The sequence below is a fragment of the Bombus flavifrons genome, chromosome 13, assembly GCF_040668555.2.
Source record: "Bombus flavifrons isolate JBK064 chromosome 13, iyBomFlav1_principal, whole genome shotgun sequence".
NCBI lineage: Eukaryota > Metazoa > Arthropoda > Insecta > Hymenoptera > Apidae > Bombus > Bombus flavifrons.
Genome location: NC_138454.1, coordinates 1,840,115 through 1,862,598, shown reverse-complemented (window position 1 = coordinate 1,862,598; position 22,484 = coordinate 1,840,115). Strand labels below are relative to the sequence as shown.

General features: G+C 35.8%; 1 protein-coding gene across 9 annotated transcripts in view; it reads left to right on the top strand.

Annotated features, from left to right (window-relative positions):
- Ppn (proteoglycan-like sulfated glycoprotein papilin) overlaps positions 1-22,484 on the top strand; it is a 157,236-nt gene that overhangs the window by 112,694 nt on the left and 22,058 nt on the right. For all 9 annotated transcript variants that reach the window (XM_069126191.1, XM_069126192.1, XM_069126197.1 and 6 more), the window contains exons 3-14: positions 3,373-3,560; positions 6,659-6,719; positions 16,233-16,315; positions 17,621-17,771; positions 18,120-18,243; positions 18,366-18,446; positions 18,554-18,726; positions 19,098-19,233; positions 19,907-20,250; positions 20,796-20,975; positions 21,185-21,358; positions 21,742-21,924. In XM_069126191.1, the coding sequence (XP_068982292.1) occupies positions 3,373-3,560; positions 6,659-6,719; positions 16,233-16,315; positions 17,621-17,771; positions 18,120-18,243; positions 18,366-18,446; positions 18,554-18,726; positions 19,098-19,233; positions 19,907-20,250; positions 20,796-20,975; positions 21,185-21,358; positions 21,742-21,924 (1,878 nt within the window). The remainder of the gene's footprint in view (positions 1-3,372; positions 3,561-6,658; positions 6,720-16,232; positions 16,316-17,620; positions 17,772-18,119; positions 18,244-18,365; positions 18,447-18,553; positions 18,727-19,097; positions 19,234-19,906; positions 20,251-20,795; positions 20,976-21,184; positions 21,359-21,741; positions 21,925-22,484) is intronic.

The following is a 22,484-nucleotide window of genomic DNA, read 5'->3' as shown; positions in this document are numbered from 1 at the left end:
AAAACCAATTTAAGGTTCACCCGTGGGTTAACTACTATTTTGTATACGAATAATTGACCAAGACAAACGCAGAGGGATCGGAGATGGAATGGATGGGTTTACAATGCGTAATTGCACGGATGTTTAATGGAAGATAGATTTATTGCATTCGTATTGATTATACCGCGTGGAATTCATCCGATTAGCAAGTTACGGCACAGAGTCACGAGCCACGCGTTAAATTATGCCCAGCTTGTGTTCCAACTTTGATGAGATCATGAAACGAGATTCCCTGAGAGTTACTTAATGTATTGGCCGATGTTTGAATAAATCTCGTTGCGTGTTATCCAACATGGTGCGCCGGGTCGGTGAAGATTCGAAGATTTATAAGCTCGGTTCTGAATTACCGCCGCTTGTACTGCACAATTCTTTGTATGTGCGTCAATTAAAATATTAAAACAGTGAAAATTCTCTGCATATTTATGTAAATTAAAGAACGAAAGAAGCAATCAGTCTGAAAGAAGGGAACAGGGATACGAATTTTACCAAACTAAAATATCTATAACAATTAGAGAATTTCAAAATCATTTAAATAGAATACATAGTAACTGTATGTTATACAAATTATTATCTCGAGCCATTTAACTTTTCATACATAAATATATTTGTCCACAATCAGTAGTCAAACCGATCGTGAATCGCCCATGTCCAAGTTCTTTCTTTGTTACTATTCTAGTCCTTTAAAAAAACTGAAAAAATGTTGAAATGGTTATGAGTGCCTCCATTATGGTACAGAGCATCCGTTTAGTCGAATATCCGAAACTAAAATTACCATTTTCGATCGAATTGAACTGTAAGAAAATATAAAATTTCTAAATTTCGTCAAACATAAATCTTGTCGACCAATTATTTCATGTTATATCGAAGTAGTATCATATCGAGGTTTATACCTTATTTGTCCAAAAGTGTCGATTTATATTACTTTCCCCGGGTCATGTTGCTCCTCTGGAATAGTATCTCGCCTCGGACTATCATCGAGCGATTACTCGCGACCCAGCTTCGTAAATGCGTTACTGGGTTCGAGCCGAGAGCGGCAAGAAATTTAATAAAGTCGGTGAAAAATGAGCGGCTGTTCGGGCCGGTTCATTTATCACCGCTATTTATCGGTCGGAGATACACTTCGATCAAGGAAACTTTCGAAATTGTGCCGCGAGGTTAACTCAGCTCGTGGGACAAGTTTCAACTGGTTACCAGAAACTTTGGAAACTTCCTTCGCGGACCAATAATCTCGAGGAAATGTACACCGACACCAGTCGAACATGCAACTTCTCCTTTCCTTTCGATTCTAACCAACGAGTATCTTCGATCCATGAGCTCCAACTAGAATAGGATCATTTGAATTAAAAGGATGTTTGAACTAAGCGAGTTACCTTACAATTCGCCAAATTTGGTTATGAATAACTTTTAAGTAACTTAAAATGGAAAATGGATTGTTTAACTCGTTGTTAGTGATCTCGTTAACATAATAAAATATTTGGATAAAATACATTGCATAGGATACGATATTTTCTCGTCCTTTCGTTATTATCTTAAGGAGTAACGATGTCACATAATATACAACAACTTTGATTATTCTGTGCAAAGTTGAATTTTAAGATGTTGAAGCCGACTCTAATAAAGCAACCCTGCTATACTCTAATATCTAGAATCTGGAATCTAGAACTTAAATCTCCCAGATATTAAGATATAGAAACTGGAAGGAAACGGTAGAAATCGTTAAATGAAAGGCAATCTTATCTATCTGAGAAGGAGAGAAAAGCTGAAGGGCAAAAAGTGTGGAGCGATAATTCTATTTGGAAACGGGAGGGCATGCACTTTACAACCAACCAATGCAAACTGGCTTGGAGCCATGCCAGAAATGGTCGACCGGTGGAAACGTTATGTGACTGCCGTTCTAAAGGTGAAAGAAGAGCTATAAAAGAGAAAAGAGGCACGAAGGAGAACCCAGGAGTCCTTTCAAGATCGCACGATTGTCGCCCCATTTGCTTGGATATTAATCTCCAGCTTTTCTTTCTGGGTCAACTGAGCAAGGGGTACGCTCACCCACTGCGATATTTCTTCCAGGTTTCTAATTTGCAAGTATGAAAGTGGGGAATGACTAGGGGAACGTTCGTCTCTTGGAGTGTTCCGTTGCTTCCTTTCGCGGTAGGAGAATCTAGTAGAATAATATAGGATTATGCGGACGAAATTAAAAGAAATAGGGAAATAGAAAAATATAAACAAAACCAGGAGTTTCTATTATACAGCGTTGTTAGTTGAATGAAGTTAAACTGAATTTTGCTAACGGTAGTTGTTTTGTTTGTGGGAGGATCAAGTAGAATGATACAGAATTATACGGACGAAAGCAGTAGAAAGAGAGGAATATAAGAATATAAGCATAGACAGGAACTTCTTTGATGGTAGTGCGAAACAGAACTTTGCTAATATTGGTTGTCTTATTTATGGTAGGACCAAGTAGAACGATGCCGAATTATACGGACGAAAGCGGTAGAAACAGAAAAATAGAGAAATATAAATGAAACCATTCTAATACCCTTAATGAACTGCTGAAGAAAACGTTGCTCGATGTTTAAGCTTTTATTACCTATTTTATTTTCTTTTATTAGAAATCTCTTATTCCGTAAAAAGGAACTAGACTTTGCGAAAACACCTGTTGCGTTTCGATAAAATACTGTATTTGGTACAAACCGAGTGCGTTCTGTTGCTTTTATTTTCTTTACATTAGAAATCTGTTACTTCACACGTATCTCATAATACTAAAATACCAAGAAAACTACAACAGAAAAATTTATTACAATTTTCCAACAAATGCGTAGGTATCTTAATACTTATAGCCACCAGCTTACGTCGTGAATCTAAAATGTATGGTAGCTATACCATAGTAACTCGATCACCTCGCCTCCAACTTAAACCCAGCTGAACCAAAGAAAAACTACACACCTGTGCCTGCTGTTTAACGTGAATCTAACCCATAAAGCCATCGAATATACACTTGCAGGCAACGATAACGTAGTTCACGTTTCACCTCTGTCACTAGCTGGCCGTTTATCACTGCTAAAAGCCTATACCTTATCGAAGCCAAACGATAAGGGGATCACGCCTATGTTGCTCCCTACGAAGGTCAGTCATGCTCCTATTGCAACGCAAAACCCAACACATAGGTGAATAAGGAGGCACTTAACGTGAAACCTTCGCCCTGTGTTCCCACGTCTTCTGCGCGACCTCTGATACTGATACTCGATAGTCGAACCTTGCCCTTTGTTTAACCTCTTTGGAGGATTTTGTGCTACAGGAACAGTGTGCTAAGTGTATTTTCGTGATTCTATGTTTCAGCATCACATAAAATTGAGGCACGAAAGACATCGTCGTCAACATGGAGAAAGCTATTTGCCTAGTAGCTTCGTGTTGGATACGGATGAACCTGAACAAGGAACGTGGGGACCATGGTCCACGCCTAGCTCGTGTTCCAGGTCCTGTGGTGGTGGTGTCGCGCATCAGACTAGACAGTGTCTTGATATAGAGTAAGTGATTCGACTTATTCCTTTTGGGGAAGATTTGATAAGTTTGGTTGATGACTTTGTGATAAATTGACAAATATTTACAACTCTACGGTTTTATGTAAAACAGGCATACTTTGTATTATAGAATTCATTTATAGAACTTTACTCGCTTTAACAGAAAATTTGTTATTAAAATAATTATTATAAGAGAATTTATTATCACTGGTAACTTATAAAATCTTGTTAATATTGCTCTATTATATTTTTTTTACTATAATTGTTATTATATTAGTTGTTAATAATGTTAATTTTACAAGAACATTTAGCATTCTAATGACCACGTTTACCATAGAAACTCTTCCAATTATATATACTTTACATTAATTACACATATATATACAGTTTAATGTGACAAAGAGAACGTTTTAATTAAGTCACTATTACATATCCAAACAGGAAGCACCTGAAGACTTTCACGACAATTCTCAGATACGGTTTTCGTTCCTATAAATATTCACGAGATGTTTTTCCTACGTTTAGAATTTCTTATACCGCGTTAATATTTCATTACAAGACATAACTGCAGGCAAACGTTAACGAAACTGAGCTTGAAATTCCAACGACCCGCGAAATGTCCCCAGTCGGACTCGGTAATGGAAAATTAATTTTTTATCTCGTCTTTTCGCAAAAGATGGGTTTATTCAAATTCAATTCGGTCTCGTCGCCGTTTCCACGCTTCGAAGACTTTTCTGGTGAGAGTTTTTGACGGGTCAACTTCTTACGGAGAATCACGGTAAATCCTTCTTATCTGAAGGGGGATGCTCGGCTAAGATTAATCGCGACCACCAGCGCGCGCTTCCGGTGTCCATCTGAAGCTTCGTCTCAAACGATCTCACAATTTTTTTCGTACAAAATTTGTTTCTACATCGTAAGATTTTATGTTGTGCTTTATATGAATTATGAAGCATTTTTTATAATACATATATTTTACATGTATTTTATAATACATATTTTTAAATCATATATAAAAGTTTTAAAAGGAGTAAAATGTCCTGGCTATAACTTTCATCATGCAGGTTTTCATATTATGAATTTTGATCAATTGCTTTTATATTATCTGCGTGGTAGCCAAAGAAAAGATCACGAAACATTAAAGAAATATTTCAACGTAATTCGCTCACACTTCTAATGTCGTCTCAAAACTTGGTTTCCAAGAATTTCGCAATTTTCGTATGGAAAACCCTATTTCTTATATTATAAAACTTCACATATTTAATTTATGTAAATTATTAAGAAATTTGTTTTATTTAAAATATATCTAAAGTCTGTTTAATAATAATAAATAACAAATTATTAATAATAATAATATATTTAATAATAAAGAAATAAGACTAATCGTGACCACTAATGCATTCTTCTGATATCGTTCCAATCGTTTCAAAGAATTTCGCACTGAAAGAAAGGTAGCGGAAACCGTAAGTTCGTTACGTAAATGAAACGAGGAAAAGAGGAAAATCGAATGAGAGAACGATGGGTATCGGTCGAAGAAATCGAGAGCCAATCGCTAATAACACGTTCGATGAAACGAGAAAGCGGGCTAATCGTATCTTGTGAAAGCATTCGGCTTGTAGAATGATCTCATGGATGGATCATGTCGTAGGTCAATCTTAATCGCGTTGCTTTGCAGTTCTTTTCAATTTACGAACTTCGTTTCACGACTTCCGCGACTAGAATTTCGAACATGACCATCGTTCTGCGTCTAGCATATCTAATTTCAAAGAACCCGATGTTAGATTAATTTCATGTTACGATTATATTGCATCGTAATATCGTGATCGAAATTGCTGAAGAAAGTGTTCACGATGTGAAATAGAAACTTTCTAGGTGCTATTTTTAATTGTTTCCGATAGAAGTTAATTTTAACATTTTGATTGGCTTATAATCACTGGTTTAATACGATGTTGGAATTGATAAAATATTTAGATTAAATCTTTCAAGATAGGTATTTTAAATTTAATTAGTGGATGTAATAAAATAATTGTATGAACCATAATACACTCAAATTTGAAAAACATAGAAAAACAAGCGTAATTTTCCAAACAAAATACATATCTAATAATATACTACTCAAAACAAGTAGGGAATTACTACTATCTGTTACACTTCACCCATCTATTTGTTTAGACGAACAAAGGTAAACAGATATAGGCTTAATATAAATTGACATCTCATTTGTACTATAAAGATTTGCTTTATGATCTAAAAGTAAAAAGTAGTCAGGCATAAGAATCTGAAACAAACTTCAAAACTTCGTACTAAGTATATATTTACTTAAAAAATTCTAGCGAGTAGTTCAACTAATCCAGGGCGATAATTCAGCACCGCTTTACAAGTGCATTAAACTCATACGTTAGATTCCTTCCGCCTGATTTCCGCATGAAAATTTCATTCGAATGGAAGCCGTGTAAGGCGAGGGAGCGCAATTTCCCCGAAAGGATTGCGCGCGAATTATTTAGAAACCGAGCCAGCGAATCGCATTTTTTCCCCAGCGTGTCGAGGTGGAGAACGTTGGCGGTTTACGGTGCGAAAAAAATTCGTCGCTCCACTTTTCCTTCGAGTTTCCTCGAAAGAAGCTCATTAACGAGGAGGTACGACCGAAGCAAGATTTAACGGACTGTGAATTTCCGATTAGAGATACGAGCCATCATTTTTTCGGGATCGTTGGATCTACGCTTTGGAATCGAACGGATCAGTGCAACACGTTACAAATATTCGCCTGTTTGTGTTATCTATTAAATTTTGGTACGAGCAGAATTAATCATAAAATTATCGAATTATAGAATTAATCATGCTTTGCGGATGAAATTGCAATTTTGTGAAATCGCGAATTTTTTAAAATTTAATTTGGTCACAATAAATTTGTGATAACTATGAAATTAATTGTGATGTTGGATTTTTTAAAATTTTCTTCTGCGTCTTGTTAAGAACAATAAATGTGGAATCATTTTAAAGTTAAATCTAAGATAAATATCGAGAGTATCAATCTTATTGATTATTTAATCCTATATTCTGTCGTGAAAAGGCTTATTGAACGCTATAAAGATGTCTTATCGTTGCAGCGACAATGGCTACAACAGGTGCAGTGGTGCGTCGAGGCGATTTTTCTCTTGCAATATCCAGGTGAGTGTGATCTATAAAATGCGATGTTATTACATTTATTCTACTCAAAATATCGATATGTAAAATATCAATAAAGTATTAGCACAATAATATAATAAAAAATCCAAATATAGTTACGTAAATCAAATCAATTTTTTAAGTATTTCAAGTATTATTTGGTAATCATTTAGAAATCATTTAATAAACATTATTCGATAACATCCACGTTAATTTGATTGGAACAATTTTCTTTTTATTTTTATATCAGACATAAAGAATAGCATAAGATAAACAAATCAAACGTGTAGTTATACATTATTAATAGTCATGTAGTTAGAGAAAATCTATGCGATCTATTATTGTAATAGATCAGTTCACTGGACAATCTATCAAACAGTAACGAGGCCGCAACGCGTGTCACATGCTTCAATTACTTGCATCTGCATGACCAATGAGTATCGTTCTCCATTATCTAGAATTGCCCGATATTTTCACTTTGGCTAAACAGTTTCTTAATACATTCTACTCTGTTATTATTGAATCCCTACCGACACGTAAGAAATTATGCTTCTCCTATACATGAGTTTAACAAGAAGATTATATAATGATAGTTCTATAGTAATGATGATAATAACAAGTTTTTTATGCAACTATACATAGATATATGATTTAACACATCCACAACTGATTGCATTTTCATTATGCACGCTATGTGGAATAAAACTAATAAACAATTTTCGTGCGAAGTCGACTTCCATATTATATAAATTTACATTAATAATTTGTTTACATAATTGACAATTATGAACCAGAAAACTAATTCGTGTAAAATACAGCACAGTTCATATTCGATATGTGTGCATATAAATCTGTGTGCATGTTATATCGTACAAATATTACAAAAATAAATTTGCATAATAAACTTGCTATAGTTAAAGATTTTCTAAATAATATAAGAAATAATATAAAAATTGATCACACAATAATACTTTATCTCATTCACCTTACATCATTTTATTAAAGAAGAACTTTTCAATTCAAACAAATCATTTTTCACCCTTACTACTTCCCTCCTAAAATTTCGTAATGTATTGTGAAGTAGAAATTCGTCAGCTAAATTTCTCTCAGCTATTCGCGTTTAAAGCAGATCTCTCATCAAACGAACGGCTTTGCTATGAGTAAATATACGTTGCCTGGTGCATGTCCCTAACCTTTAGATATGTCGGTCAATTTCTCGCGGATCGGTTCGACGGTCTTTAATAAAATGATTTATACCATTATTTAATTCAGTTCGTTAAATGTCAGCCGCAGACTGGCTGAACTTTGAACCCGACGACAGATCTCCCATCGACGATCGACGTTTCACGTGTGGCTTGTTCGAAAGAACTTTTGTCCCTTTATCACGCGTCTCGTTCCACCGTTTAACCTGGATCGATCCGGCTATCATTCTCGTCGCTTTGACTCTCCGTACACGTGGCATTGCCCGTTCAACTTTCATTTAAAACCACTTAATCAAAGCGATACTGTTAATCACCATTTCTTTCTGTCCGATTCGCCCCATTTTGACAAATTGGTCCGGCGATCCATTAATCCGCACCAACAGTCGCGATTCGAAGGATGTAGCCGCGGGTTCCACTTCAAAATCTATCTATGAATGCTATTTTTCAAAGAAGAGAAACGTTGTTTTCGTTTACTAAGCGTAATTTTAACTTGTTTGACTTTATAAGTTTAGATGTGTCCTTATTGTACAAACGTATTTATGGGTCAAGAAAAATTGTATTATTGTGATCTATGAATATGTACTTGGAGGTGAAAAGTAATAGAAATGATCAAATAAATCCGAAGCTTTCTTTTCGAAAATAATCTCTGTATTATTTGTTCAGAATTTTTGCAAAGAGAGCAAATATGTATTCAGGTCACGAACGCGCTTTACGACTTTAATCCTGGAGTATTACAATAGGATATTGCATTCTCCACTCGTATGTTTTAGCTACTACTAAGAGATAGCTCTTTGTTATTTATTCTTCTTACTAACTCCTTGACATGGAAAAATGAACGGTTTAAACCACTAACATGAGAAAACTTGTATGGAGTGGTACGTAAAATTATGTTGCTTAATTATCCAAATTCTACTTTTTATTCAGTTTTATAATCAGAATATTCACTATTTTATAGTGTGATATTACAAAATTGAGAACTTTGTCAGTTTGAAAAACAATTGGTACTGAAAGGGTTAAAACAATTACTTTCTCAACCCTCGCTCAGCAGGACCCGAATTTCAATTTGATTTGCTATTTGATTTTATATTGATAAAGCAAAGAGTCGGTTGAAAAACTTTTTACCTCAATCTGGTAACTAACTTTATTTGAAAAATAAAAGTTGTTGGTTTAGTTTGACAATTTTCGTCCGGCGATTGAAACTACCCTCTACTTTTCTATCACTAAATTACGTCAGAAACTATATCCCAAAATTTAAAAGCACAATCATTCGTTGCGAAATAAATACTTCAAACGATATAAAATAACGCGCGATTCTAAACACTTAAACGATCACGTTCTGCCAAAGACACGGTCGATTCCAATCAACCCACGACGAAAATGAACGAGAGAGAATTATCGAACAATAACTAGGCGAAACGAAGGGTTAATAATCAGCGACAAGCAGAGCCGGTCCCTGAAACGTTGCATGCCGCTGTATTCCAGCCAATGATTGTAAGCTCACGAGGTCACCGGGACGCCGTAAAATCTGTGGCCCAGGTAGCGTTTGCAGCAGCCACGACGATCGTTTCGCAGTACATCCGTTGGTTGATGGACGCGTTGACCCGTTTCGAAGCCGCGAGCAGGGATTAAAAGTTTATAGCCACGGTTAAGATCGCCCTCCCACGAGCCAACACTAAATCTTGAGTCGAGGGCACTCGGGGGTGTATTCAGGAAGGTTGGCCAGGTTAAAACCGTACGATCTCGCTCGTGGCAATCGTAAACACACATGGAGACCGTACATAGTCGTCTTCGAGGAAAACGGAGTGGTAGAGAGGCTCGGAGTTTGGTGAACTTCTTTTGAAGTTTTCTTTTTTCTTTAAAAGGGATTTGTTGGGGAGGTAGAATGTTAGAGGTGAATTTTTAGTAACTTCAGCGGGCAGAGTACTTTTCTGTTCAGAGGTAGTATTTTTGGGGAGGAAGAATTTGGGAGGTAGATTTTTAATAATTTTATTGATTTCTCCTTTGAAAAGGGCGGATTTATTCAGGAGAAGTAATTCTAAAAGTGGATTTTTTAGTAATTGTTTATCTATTAGAGTTCCATTTCTTTAGAGAAATAGCAAGATTTGCCAAGGAGGAGAAAATGTTGAAATGAATTTTTATTTAATTCCTTGAGGCCACATACCAGTAGGTTTGAAAACCTTTTCAATTACTGAATGAATTCATTTATTCGATTAAAATTGGGTTGAAATACAAACAAACTTTTTCTTAGACTTGTGTGTTATTTAATTTTTTATTCGATTCCGTAGCGAACACTACCTACTTCTTACTCAAACCATGAAACGGAAACAACAAAAACTTTTAAGTGTCGAAACGTATTGTTAATACTTCAAGTGGCCGTACGATAGAAGCAACGAAGCCAATTTTTGTTCGTATCGAACTCGAGTTGAAACAAACTTTTGAGAAATTGGACGAGAGTCTCGTACGAGGTTTCCCTTTCGTGTTAAAAATTAATTTCCCCGTCACACACGGTCCACGCGATTTTCCCTCGCTGTTCCTGCCGGTAATTGAAGCTACGTCGTCGCATCAATTTTCACGAGCGCCCGCCACGCCAATCGAGCCACCGATCCCACAGCTTTAATTTCATTTTCCCGAATCACGAACCCTCGATCACGGCCTACCAAGACACAAGAAACTACTTCGGAAACAGAACCACTTGTTCCAACCCTCGACCGTTTCTTTCTAGATGGAGAAGATCGCTAGTGAAAATGTATTTCTGAAAGTCACGTACCCGCTATAAAAATTATTTCCACCACATCGCAAAACTTATGATGCTTCGAATTACTTTTCTGCTAGATGGATCTAACTCGAACTTCTATGCAGCATTAAGCACGTCCTCATAATCGCGCTTCTTCCGGGAATATAATGGTCTCCGTAGAAGTACAGAGAATTTCTTTAAAATCTTAAAAATTCAAAGACTCATAAATTTCTTTTTTTCAATGGAGTTGTTTCTAGGATATCTTTTTGATGTTTCCACTATTAAAATATTATACGTAGATATGTTTCAATAGATGTTACATATATGATATTATATATCATACATGCATATCATAATACATATCTATAACATATTTCTGTATTTTATAATACAACAGCATATGGAAATGAATATTTTATTGCAAGATGTGTTATTTCACAAAGATATTTAAGCAGAAACAAGAAGGGAAACTCTTTCTTTTTTGTTTGTTTACCATTATTATTTTGAACTAATGTTTTTGCATAATATTTTGTATTTAAAATAGCTTTTAATTTGTCTTCTTCACATAGAACGTACTAACTCCACGGTGAAATTTTCTAGAAGACTTTCGCGACTGATTGAATACAAATCAAGTTTGAAGATTAACTTTTGAACTATTTAAATAATAGATACAGAAAATAAAATATTGCAAGAATGAGAACAAGAAGAATACCAATATAAAAGTATTTGTCATCTTAAAAATATTTTTTGATTCGTTTAATTAGGATATGAGTTCCAAAACATGATAATTCAACAATATGAAAGGATACATATTATAATATGATAGATCAAACTGTGGACGTAAAATCACGTTAGTTGATAGAAGGAGGATTGTCGAAAATCTTGCGTGGCTTAAAGGCTTTTTAATGATCCTAGAGAGCAACAATATGACCCAACCACCTGATAACGCAGCAGTGCGCTGTCGGAGATGCTAAAATTTATGAACGGCTGGGCATTATACAGCATGGACTCGCGAAGTATTAACTTCGTTAAAGTGACGTGCTAAATGAAACGAGCCGCAAGCTGCGTCGCTGTTATGCGTCCTCGGCCTATGGATATTGATCGCTGATTCAGCTTGCCCCACGATAATCAACTTCAAATCTATATAAATATTCATCCGCATTAAATATGATTATACATGTTTTTAATGATATTCCATGACAAATATCCTTTTACTTTTTCTATTGTCGTCACATTTTAGATATAACATAACAATAAGTGAATTAATGATAATTAACATTCAAGCATCATTTAATTACGTTTATTCCGTACGAGAAAGCTGTTGAAAATTGACGCGAGAAGTGTCGCTTTTATCTTTATCTCTTATCTTTGGTGTGTTCAAGAATTTTTTTTCAAGACTAATTTTCATAAGTAAATTATAAATTTTATTTCGTTATGAAGATTTGAAATTTTGCATTCTTCAATTGTGTTCTCACTGCAAAAGATTTTCTAATTTTTAATAAAGTATATAAAAGTTCCTTGATTCATTGTATTTCGCTCTATTCTTTCAAAATTATTATCTTTCTCAGAAAAGACAAGAAAGTTGAATCGAACAGTTAAAAGATAGTAACGAAATGAAAAATTTGCTATTTTTGCCTTCGATTCTATTTCAATTTTACTTCATTTTCCTCACATTCAGAACAAGAAAAAATCCCCTGAACACTAATTAATCTCGTTAAATTTTAATACTTACCTAACGTCCCATCGTGCATTCTGCTAAAATCATTCGGCGGGTAATCTAGTTCCCCGGCAAAGAGACGTCCCACGGCTGCGATACATTCCAAGGGAATTGAACGAACGCCAGGCCACTTACGATATCAGGGGCAATCCATTTCTCGCCGCGAATTGCTCGCCGTTGCAAAAATTCCCTCCCAGAACACCGCTCATTGTTCTCGCCCCTTTGTCCCGGCACCGCGAAACATTTCGTAATTAGTAACAATGCCTGCCGGCTAAACAGAGATTATTGAACGGCGGAAACTCCCGGGAGACTTCGGTGGATGAAAGCCAGACCAGAACGAGAAATAAACGAAGGAACGGAAAAGAGGCTGAAGAAGATGGATTCCTTTAACGAGGCAAACCTTTAATTGCGAGTCCTCGTAATTGCGGGAATATTCGATCCTGTATTTATGAAACTGTTTCCACTGAATTCTCGCCAACTTCTCTAGTTTACTGCTGGAATTAGATAGGAGAATAATTGTAGGATAAGATATAAAATTATTAAGATTAATACAGCAATGGAAATTACTAGTTTCTTCCTCCATTTTTGAAAAGATTTAGGGCTTAGGTAGGACTTCTTACATGTAATAATTATTTTTTGAGCTTGTAGATTGTGAATCGTAGAAAGGTGATAGTTTGATAATTTTATGGGAGATTTTATTACTATTATCAATTAAATGGCTTAAAGAAAATAACGGAGCTCCCTACGATACTTAATATTTTATTTGATTTAAAAATTTTCAAGAGACGTGTGAAAGTAGATAAAGTATGTATGAAAGATCGATGAATCGAACTACACTTGGATTTTGATGGAGGTCTTCCACTCGTCAGTCGATTGCTTCGCCACTTGAGCTATTTGAACATGAGATCGAATAAATTCCTCTTCTTTACGTCTGACACTTCGAAATGACGACATGGAAAATGTAACAGATCTTTTTTTAGAACTATATATTTCTTGTCTGGCAACTCTAAATCTAATTATACATTCGTGAGTATAGTCGATGTATAAGCATTCTACATTAATATCGGATGTTTATTCTACATTCTTTGAGGATAACATTCTTTGAAACTAAGTAAACATGCATTGCATATTTTTCCTCTTTCTTTTATGCTGAAGCATATTTGACGTTTGACGGGATGGACGACACCTGCTAAAGGCAAGTGGCATATAAAAGATCGAAACAAACAGACGTTCCGCATATTCGTATCCCAAACGTGAGATATTGCGATTCTTTTGAGAATTACGACCACGGTGTGCTGGCAAAATGATAGAGCAATCGTATGCTTTAATACCCCTATGTCCATAAATCACAAGGAAAAGAGAACATAAAATTGAATCATTCAGTAGTAGGACTGTTCCAAAGATGTACTTCTAAATTCTCTTTCACGGCCTTTATTGCTAATTCATTACGTTTCGTTACATTATGTTCATTGTTCATATTTTATCTCTCATATCATTATTCATTAATAATTTCATTGGTTTCACAACTGAAGAATTTTATTCCATTTCTGTCCATTCTAATAATACCTACAGATCATCCCATTTATTTAATAAAATCACTCCATTTACCTCAGCAATTGGAATAACTTCGTTTCATTTTACTATAAAATTATTGTTTCATTTCCATAATCACAAAACTTGGCTGATGAATTCTTTTTCTATATGAAGAACGTACATATGCTTATTTTTAAATAAGATCAAATCAAACTTAACTCGTAGCTTTCAAACCCAATAATAAATAAACCAACACCTGCCATCAGTTCTCTCTGATACCACACTACAGAAGTTAACCACAATTTTGAAACAATAATTGCAATCCTGAAAAGAGGCGAAGTCTCTGATCACGAGTCATGCATCTTGCAGACTTTCCACGAGATTCGTGCAGGTTCCTCCGACTCTTAAACGATGCCCCGTGAATCGATTCCCTACCAAGCGTTCAAGGTCAATCGCAGGACCGCCATGGCAAAGCGGTTCGCCATAAATCACCAGGGTCACAGAACCTTTGACATCGTTTCGGGATCGCGGGTTTCGCGATCAGGATCCTTTTTCTTTTGCGGTCACCAAGAGGCCCGATTTCACCCAATGGCCCCACCCCTTCCCACGGGGTCCCATGTCTCCGCAAGAAATCTCCCGTCATAAATCCTAGCCGACGTATCCTCGTGCGTGCTGTACCAGTCCCTCCGGGATATCTTTTTGCCCGTTTCACCTCGCTCGATTTATCGACATTACCTGAACAGGCCAACTTTTCTGTAGCTCTCCTGTTGACTCACAATGTTTCCCCGTGTGTGATTGGGACCATCTAATTATTGTGACCAGTTGTTAGTGGAAAATAATGTAGCGGAGTATCATGGTTGGATCGTGCTAAGGGGAATTTTGGGGCGTGCGATATTATTCATTTGGTGGTTGCATTTGATTGATACGGGAGATTCTATAGGGGACACGTGTGGATGTTTTGTAGGTCGATTTGAGATTTGTTTGAGATTGGATTTTGCACAGTTTGAAGACCAGAAATAGAGGTTTTTCAAGGATTTTTTGTGGTTTTATAAGGGTTCTTTGTTGAACTTGTTAAATGAATAGATGAGATGATATTTATTTATTAGATATGAAAACTCAATGTGGATATTTACTTACTTAATGTGTTTTACTCTGTATGCGATATTAATGATAGAAACGTGACTAAATTAAGAAAGTTGCAATGTTAGATTATATATGTACCTCTTGCTTTGAAATACATATACATCATTCCAAAACTTATTAGCCTTGATATTTATCATTAAGAGGTTATTATTTACTTCTTGTTGCTGCCTCTTTCGCACGAAATAACGATGTCTGTGAGAAACATAAATCCGAACTTAAAACTGGAACATGGAAATTGACGATAAATTATTGGATCGCGAGAGAATCTGAGGCGAATAGGAAAAAATCTTGATGTGAAAGCACACGAAAAGCTCGCAGTTACGATTACGAGTAACGTGCGTTCATGTGCTTTTCTTTTTTCTTCTTCGTTGCCTACGAAATAATAAAATTGCAGTTTGCCCCACACGATCTTGCGAGACTTGAAAATAAATATTGTAACCTAACGGGGGCGGACCCTTCGTAAAGAAATGTGCGTGTGCGTATAGCAACGACGAAGATTAGAAAACGTGCCTGGTCACGGTATATGACGAAAACAAGAGGGTGACTAGATCTAGAATACAGGTTTCAGATGTGGGGATTTAGTAAATTATATTTGTGAACGATGCAGCAAGGAGTGACCATTCGATGAATCATTCTTGGCACGGATTTCTTTTTATCTTTCTTTTTAATAGATGCAATTGAAGAGCGTAAAATGTCGTTTTTCATATGAGAGTAATTTTTAAATCCATTACCTTGTCAACCATTCACATATTACCAAAACTTTTTTATTTAATTTGAATGTGGAGTTCTCTCGAAAAATGTTTACATCAAAAATATTGATTATTCCACTTCGTATACGAAAAAGGTTTTTGATTAATCTTTTCACAAAACTTCATGGATCTGTCATCTATTGTTGAAATGCTTATATTTCTAAATCGAATGGATTATTTCTTTTTTCAACTATGTCATATTTAGATACACCTAAGTTTTCTAATCACTAAATAACATTAAAATCATAAGACCAACAAAATTATATACTAGTATATCTTTCCTCCATTCTCAACAATAATAATACGAATGTGCATTTAATTCCTTGTCTACTTATCAATTATTCGTTTAAAGTTTTTGAATAAATCAAAATAATTCGCACGTTTAGAAAGAAATTTCGCGCAACTTATTAATACAGTGCTCTTTGTTTCTTTATTCAGGAATGTCCCGGTGAACCGAAGGACTTCCGAGCAGAGCAGTGCGCCGAATTCAACAACGTTCCGTTCGAAGGAATTCACTATGAGTGAGTATCACAAACCGCGAGTTGCCTGTGATCCATTTTGTCAGTACATTCGCTCAAAATAGTCGTGGAATCAGAATGAAGTTTCTGGATACACGGTGAAAGTGATTTATTGTCGACGTCATTTTCGACAAGAAAAGGTCACGGACTTTTTGCGATTCTCTGACAAAATCTAATGGTCGTCCGAAGTTGAAATCCATGCTCGTTTAAATTCGCATTCAATGCGAGGTTTCACGCTCGAATTTCACGTCACGCTACATACATGCTGAAACCTCGAACTGTTTGTAAAAAAGCACTTTTTCTTGATAGATATTTTGACAGTATCTATTGAAATGTTTTTATTGTAACATGTTTTCATTTTTTTCTCTTTTTTCTCTTTTTTGTGGGTTTCAATTTTTGGTTTCTACGATCCATAGTCCTATTATATTTCAAGGATATGGGGAAAGGGAACACGATAAATCAATTTTCTGTCTTGCACAAGGAAGTACTTTTAAAATTCAATACTTTATGAGTAAATTCTATGTTCTTAAAATTGTTCTTTTATTTAGTTTTGGAGCTAAATGTCGTTATAATATTGGAATATTGCCTATCTTAATAACAAGTTTAGTTATGAAGAAGTCTTAAAATTGGAAACTCAACGAAAATATACTTATCATGTTCTTCTGAAACCTTCATTTATTTTATCAAAAGTTTCAGATCTCTCATCGAGTACGAAAATAGTAATAAATTCGAACCTCCATTGTAGTGCTCAATTTAGAATACGAATTTAGAATTGACCTAGTAGAACTATATAGCCTTGTTTTGCACTTAACGTCAGTATTCATTTCAGAGCCGGTGCACGTTTTTTGTTACGAGTTATACGACTCATATTAATTTTATAGCGGCCAAGAAAGCAGACGCAATAAATATGTATATAGATCCATTTAAACAGTTGAAGGTGACCGATCTTCTTAAACAATAATACTTTGAAACGAGATTGATCGCTGATGTCATGTGTTTATATTTATTCCAAACACGATAAAAGGTGATCCAGCAAGCGAATCATGACTTAAAATTGATTCTTTATTATCTTTTAATTTTAAGATTCTACACACACATTTTTGGCCGGTAGACGAAGATCTTTAAAAAATGAAATAAAATAAAAATAAAACAAAAAAGTGAAAACTCAGTACCTAATCGTGACTCAAAAAACTGCTAGCACCTTCAGAAGGGAGAACAGCTAGTTATCGAGAAGATCGATGACGATCGCCAGATTTCCGCGCCATAAAACGGCCCACGGCGAGACTAATCGCGCAAAATCGTTCGCAGTTGGATTCCGTACACCGGCGGGCCGAACAAGTGCGAATTGAATTGCATGCCGCGCGGCGAGCGTTTCTTCTACAGGCACAAACAGATGGTGATCGACGGGACGCCATGCGAGATCGAGAAGAACGACGTCTGTGTCGGAGGCAAATGCATGGTGAGTTAACGATCCTCGATTCACTGCAGCGGGACCAACGCGAATTCGTTTCCGTTCGTGCACGTCGAGTTGTTTTGTCTGTGGGAGACAATCGAATGAACGACGAAAGCTCATGAAAAAGAGTAGATTTAGCGAGAACAAGAAAGAGAAATAATATTTTTCGTTTATTCTCGCTGTATCTATTTAAGTACTATTTCTGTCAGGTTCAGGTTACGCTGAGTTCTAAATACTGAATATTGTAGAGTGGGTTTATTGTTGAGGAGCATTTGAATTTAGGCAAAACAACTCCATTGGAATTTTAGCGAGGAACATTACTGTACCGGCACGTAATTTCTGTTTGATTGTCAGCACGTCGGATGTGACATGATGCTTGGAAGCGACGTGAAGGAGGATGCATGCAGAGAATGCGGTGGTGATGGGTCCAACTGTAACACCGTTTCCGGTTTATTCGATACCGACGATCTTCAAGTGGGTAAGCTGAGAAATTTTATATTTTTAATATTATTGTACGATACGATTGGCAAATGAAACACGATTCAACATACTGAAACAAACTTTATCGTAAGATTACCAATTTTATTAAATTTTCTTTAGGATACATCGATATTATACTGATCCCGCAGGCTGCAACAAACGTGATAATAAAAGAAATCAAACCGTCGAACAATTATCTAGGTAAATGAAATATCTTAATTATAAGCGATTACCATTTATGATTATCCAATAAGACGTTGATGAAACTCCTGTCGTTGTTGATGTTTTAATACATTTTATACCGGCAGCTATTAGAAACACTTCAGGCAATTATTATCTAAATGGAAACTGGAGGATAGATTTTCCACGAAGCTTAAAATTTGCCGGGACCATATTCCATTATTCGAGAGATCCGCAAGGTTTCTCGGCACCCGATACCATTACCGCCTTAGGGCCGACGAGTGAACCAATTTACGTGGTGGTGAGTGGCTGCATCGCTCTTAAATAGCAAATTACAACGTCATCCAGTTAAAAAAAAAATGCAAATTCTTCCCAATAAAATAAGTGAAAGCACTAAATAGTGAAATGAAGCCTTGTCCATAATATTTTTTATTTCTCTTTCCACTTTTGGTTTATGAAGCTAATTTGCTGAAATACGACTGCAATGTTTCATCGAGCATAATTTCTTTTGTACTAAAAATAATCGATGCAATATAATAATAGTAGATGTAATATAATAATATAATAATCGATGTAAAATACTGTTAAAAAATGATCAATGGAATAAGTAGATGGGTATGCTACATTATATCAGATAAGAGAAAGAATAATTTGCCGGATTGATTTCGACAGCTTTTGTATCAAGACCACAATGTCGGCGTGCATTACGAGTATAGCGTGCCGAAGAGAATCTCGCAGCAAAATGATGCGGATAGCTACACATGGATAACCGATGAATTTTCCAGCTGCAGTGCGACTTGTGGCGGAGGTAATATTTCCAAAATTAATACTGTTACCTAAATACACGGTGAATGTAATCAATAACCGGATAGGCCGTCCGGCTAGCGTATCAAACGCGTTTCCATCGGTTCTAAATTTGATGGAGTAATTTACGAACGGACGGATACTCAGCGTTTGATGAACGTTTATTAATTAATATGCTTTTCATTTATCCTACCTGAAACAGATCATTCTGTGTTCATCGCATATTGAATTATCGAATCGGTAGATCGCCAAAGGTGAAAGTAGTTGTATTTTCGCTAACTATAAAAGCAGTTCTTGTTTTCTAGTTTCGAAGTATCATTTATCGTAATTTATTTACTTAGAAGGCATATTATGAATTACAGATACATTATTTTCTTAAATTGTTAGATTACTTTTATATTGTATTGTCTCACTTATCATACGCATATTGACAACGTTAATACCTTCATATTTTATTTATAAAATCAATAATACGATAATTATTAGGTTTCAGTTATTGAAAAATCAATATTCATTAAAAGAATACAGCGTGCAATTACAATAAGGAACATAGTATTAATAAAATAATTTCTCAAATAATAACATATTTTAAAAATTTAATAAAAAATGTTTACAAATCCCTATAGGTCAATGACTTTGCTTTATAAATATTCATGTTAAATAATTCTCTTTCGAAGGTTATCAATCGAGACGAGTGGCCTGCGTACGAAGAAGGGACAGACAACCGGTGGATGAGAGCCTTTGCGATCCACAGATGGAACCAGATACAACCGACGCCTGTAACGTGGATCCATGTCCACCTGTGTGGGTGGAGGGCGAGTGGGGTCCTTGTAGCAAGCATTGCGGCGAAGGAGGTGAGCAGAGCAGAGGGATCAAATGCGAACAGGTCATCTCTGGTGGAATCCCTACGGTGGTGGACGATAGTCAGTGTCTGGAGAAGGTGGGACCAAAAGGACCGACCAAACAGGAGTGTAACAAGAACGTGACGTGCCCACAATTTCACGTTGGACCCTGGAAACCGGTACGAATAACATATGTCTTATTTTTCCAACTTGATCTTTTCAATGTTCACTAAATGGCGAAATTGAAAGAAAGTCGTGTTTTTGTGAATGCAATGAAAAGAATGGAGCCTAATCAGAGATTTGTTTCACCTAGTTAACTTCATAGCGTTTTTATAATGTTATTTCGTATATCTTTATATATCGTGCCTGCTTTTCTACTTTTATATTTTTAATTAAAAGATTGTAAATTTTGCGATATTGTTATAATACTTTTTCAAAATTCTTCAAAATATATGAAATTAAAGAAGAAATTATTTAAATCCAGACACCAAATCAATTTACGCACCCAATTTTTTTTTACGCACCAAACTTTTTCTTTAACTTGTCAATCACTGAAAGTATTAATTATAGTATAACTCTATAAACGTGTTTATTCTCTGTTATCAAACAGTGTGGTTGTTTAGCATATATTTATATCACTTTGCTAATATATTTTTAGGCAACTTATTAAACAATGAAACTATCAATTAGAATTCTATAAAAATCTTTGTTATCTTTTGGACAGTGTGATCATTTATGCGGTCCGGGGAAGCAAACGAGAAAAGTGACGTGTTACATGAAGGTGAACGGAAAGATTCAACTGCTGAAGGATCAGGCCTGCGAGGGAGAGGTTCCCAAATCTGAGAAACCTTGCGAATTGAGACCTTGCGCCGGCCTCGACTGGGTCACGTCGGATTGGAGTGGAGTAAGCTCGTAATTTTTCACGCCATACCCACCCGAAGATCACCGCGTTCCATTAAAAATATTCCCCGCGAAAAAGTAGAAGCTTCTCATAAAAATATTTTTGGCAAGCAATATTACAAGAGCCACGTACAAATGAAATGTGTCCCATTTCTTTTCGTGTCACGGACGTTCTTTGCGATTATCACCTGACTCTGGTCACTTTTCGTTTAGTGCGACGACAAATGTGGTCTGACTGAAGAGACTAGGACGACGTACTGCGCTACTCAAGATGGGACCGTTTATCCGGACGAAAAATGCGACGCTGAAAAGAAGCCGGAATTGACGCGAGATTGCGAAGCTGAAAAGGATTGCGAATTCCTCTGGTTCGCCTCTCAATGGAGTGATGTAAGTCAATTACATTTCTTCTTGGAAAGCTTTTCAAATTATATAGCGACATTAAATTTATTTCCTGAAGAATTGGAACTGCAATTATTCTTCATTTTCTAGACATTTACAACTTCTACAAGTCTAGAACGTCCTATTACGAATATGAAACAAAATGAACTTTAAAAATAACATTTAATCCGATACTTTTTTCAAATTTAAATGGATTATAGTTTGTACTGTTATACATATTATTGCGTTCGTTATTAAAATAAAAGTCTGCCTCGAGAGGGTTAATACATCCTTTGATGTTAGTTTAACATAAAGGATGTATATAATGGCACAAGATCAACAAAATTCATTATTCAAGTCACACTTGACACACAATTATTTTGATCTCATAGTGTTCAGCGAAATGTGGGTCAGGTGTACAGACACGCAAGGTGTTCTGTGGCACGTTCGATGATGAAACGGTGAAGAAAGTGCCAGACGAGAAGTGCGATGCAGACAAGAAATTCAACGAGACGAAGAGCTGCACCGCCAAGGAAGAGTGCAAAGGTGAATGGTTCGCTGGTCCGTGGAGCAAGGTAATGTATATATTTGAAATAATCTTGACTATTCCCTAGGTTTTCTCCTCTTCAATTTTTCTCAACGATTCTGACGAAGACCATTCATTTTAAGTATGTAGTTTCAAGAATAATTTCGTATGATCAAAGATGAGAAAATTTATTTAAAAAAGAAAAGTAACGAATAAAAGGATTATTATTAAGATGAATAATAAATATAAGAGAACAGATGTATAATAAAATAACGATAGAGACAAATGCAAGTATAACCAAAAAATGGTGTTCCAATGTTAAGTAAATACCATTGACACGGATAACTCGAGAAACGAAGTTTCTTTCAAATAATTTCATAATGCTTCATCTAGCCTTTCTTCTTCAATTTCTCCTTGAACAAACGGAATCGTTGACAAGAAGTGTAGAGGCTGATTTTTTTTTCGAAAATCTCGTTAGCGACGTGAAATATCCGCGAGAAATACATCGTGTCCTATTCCCTCGGTCGCCGAAGAAATTCAATATCTTCGACGGCTTTGTAGCGAACCTAACAAGAAGCGTCCGCCTCAAATTTCTTCCATTAATCACCT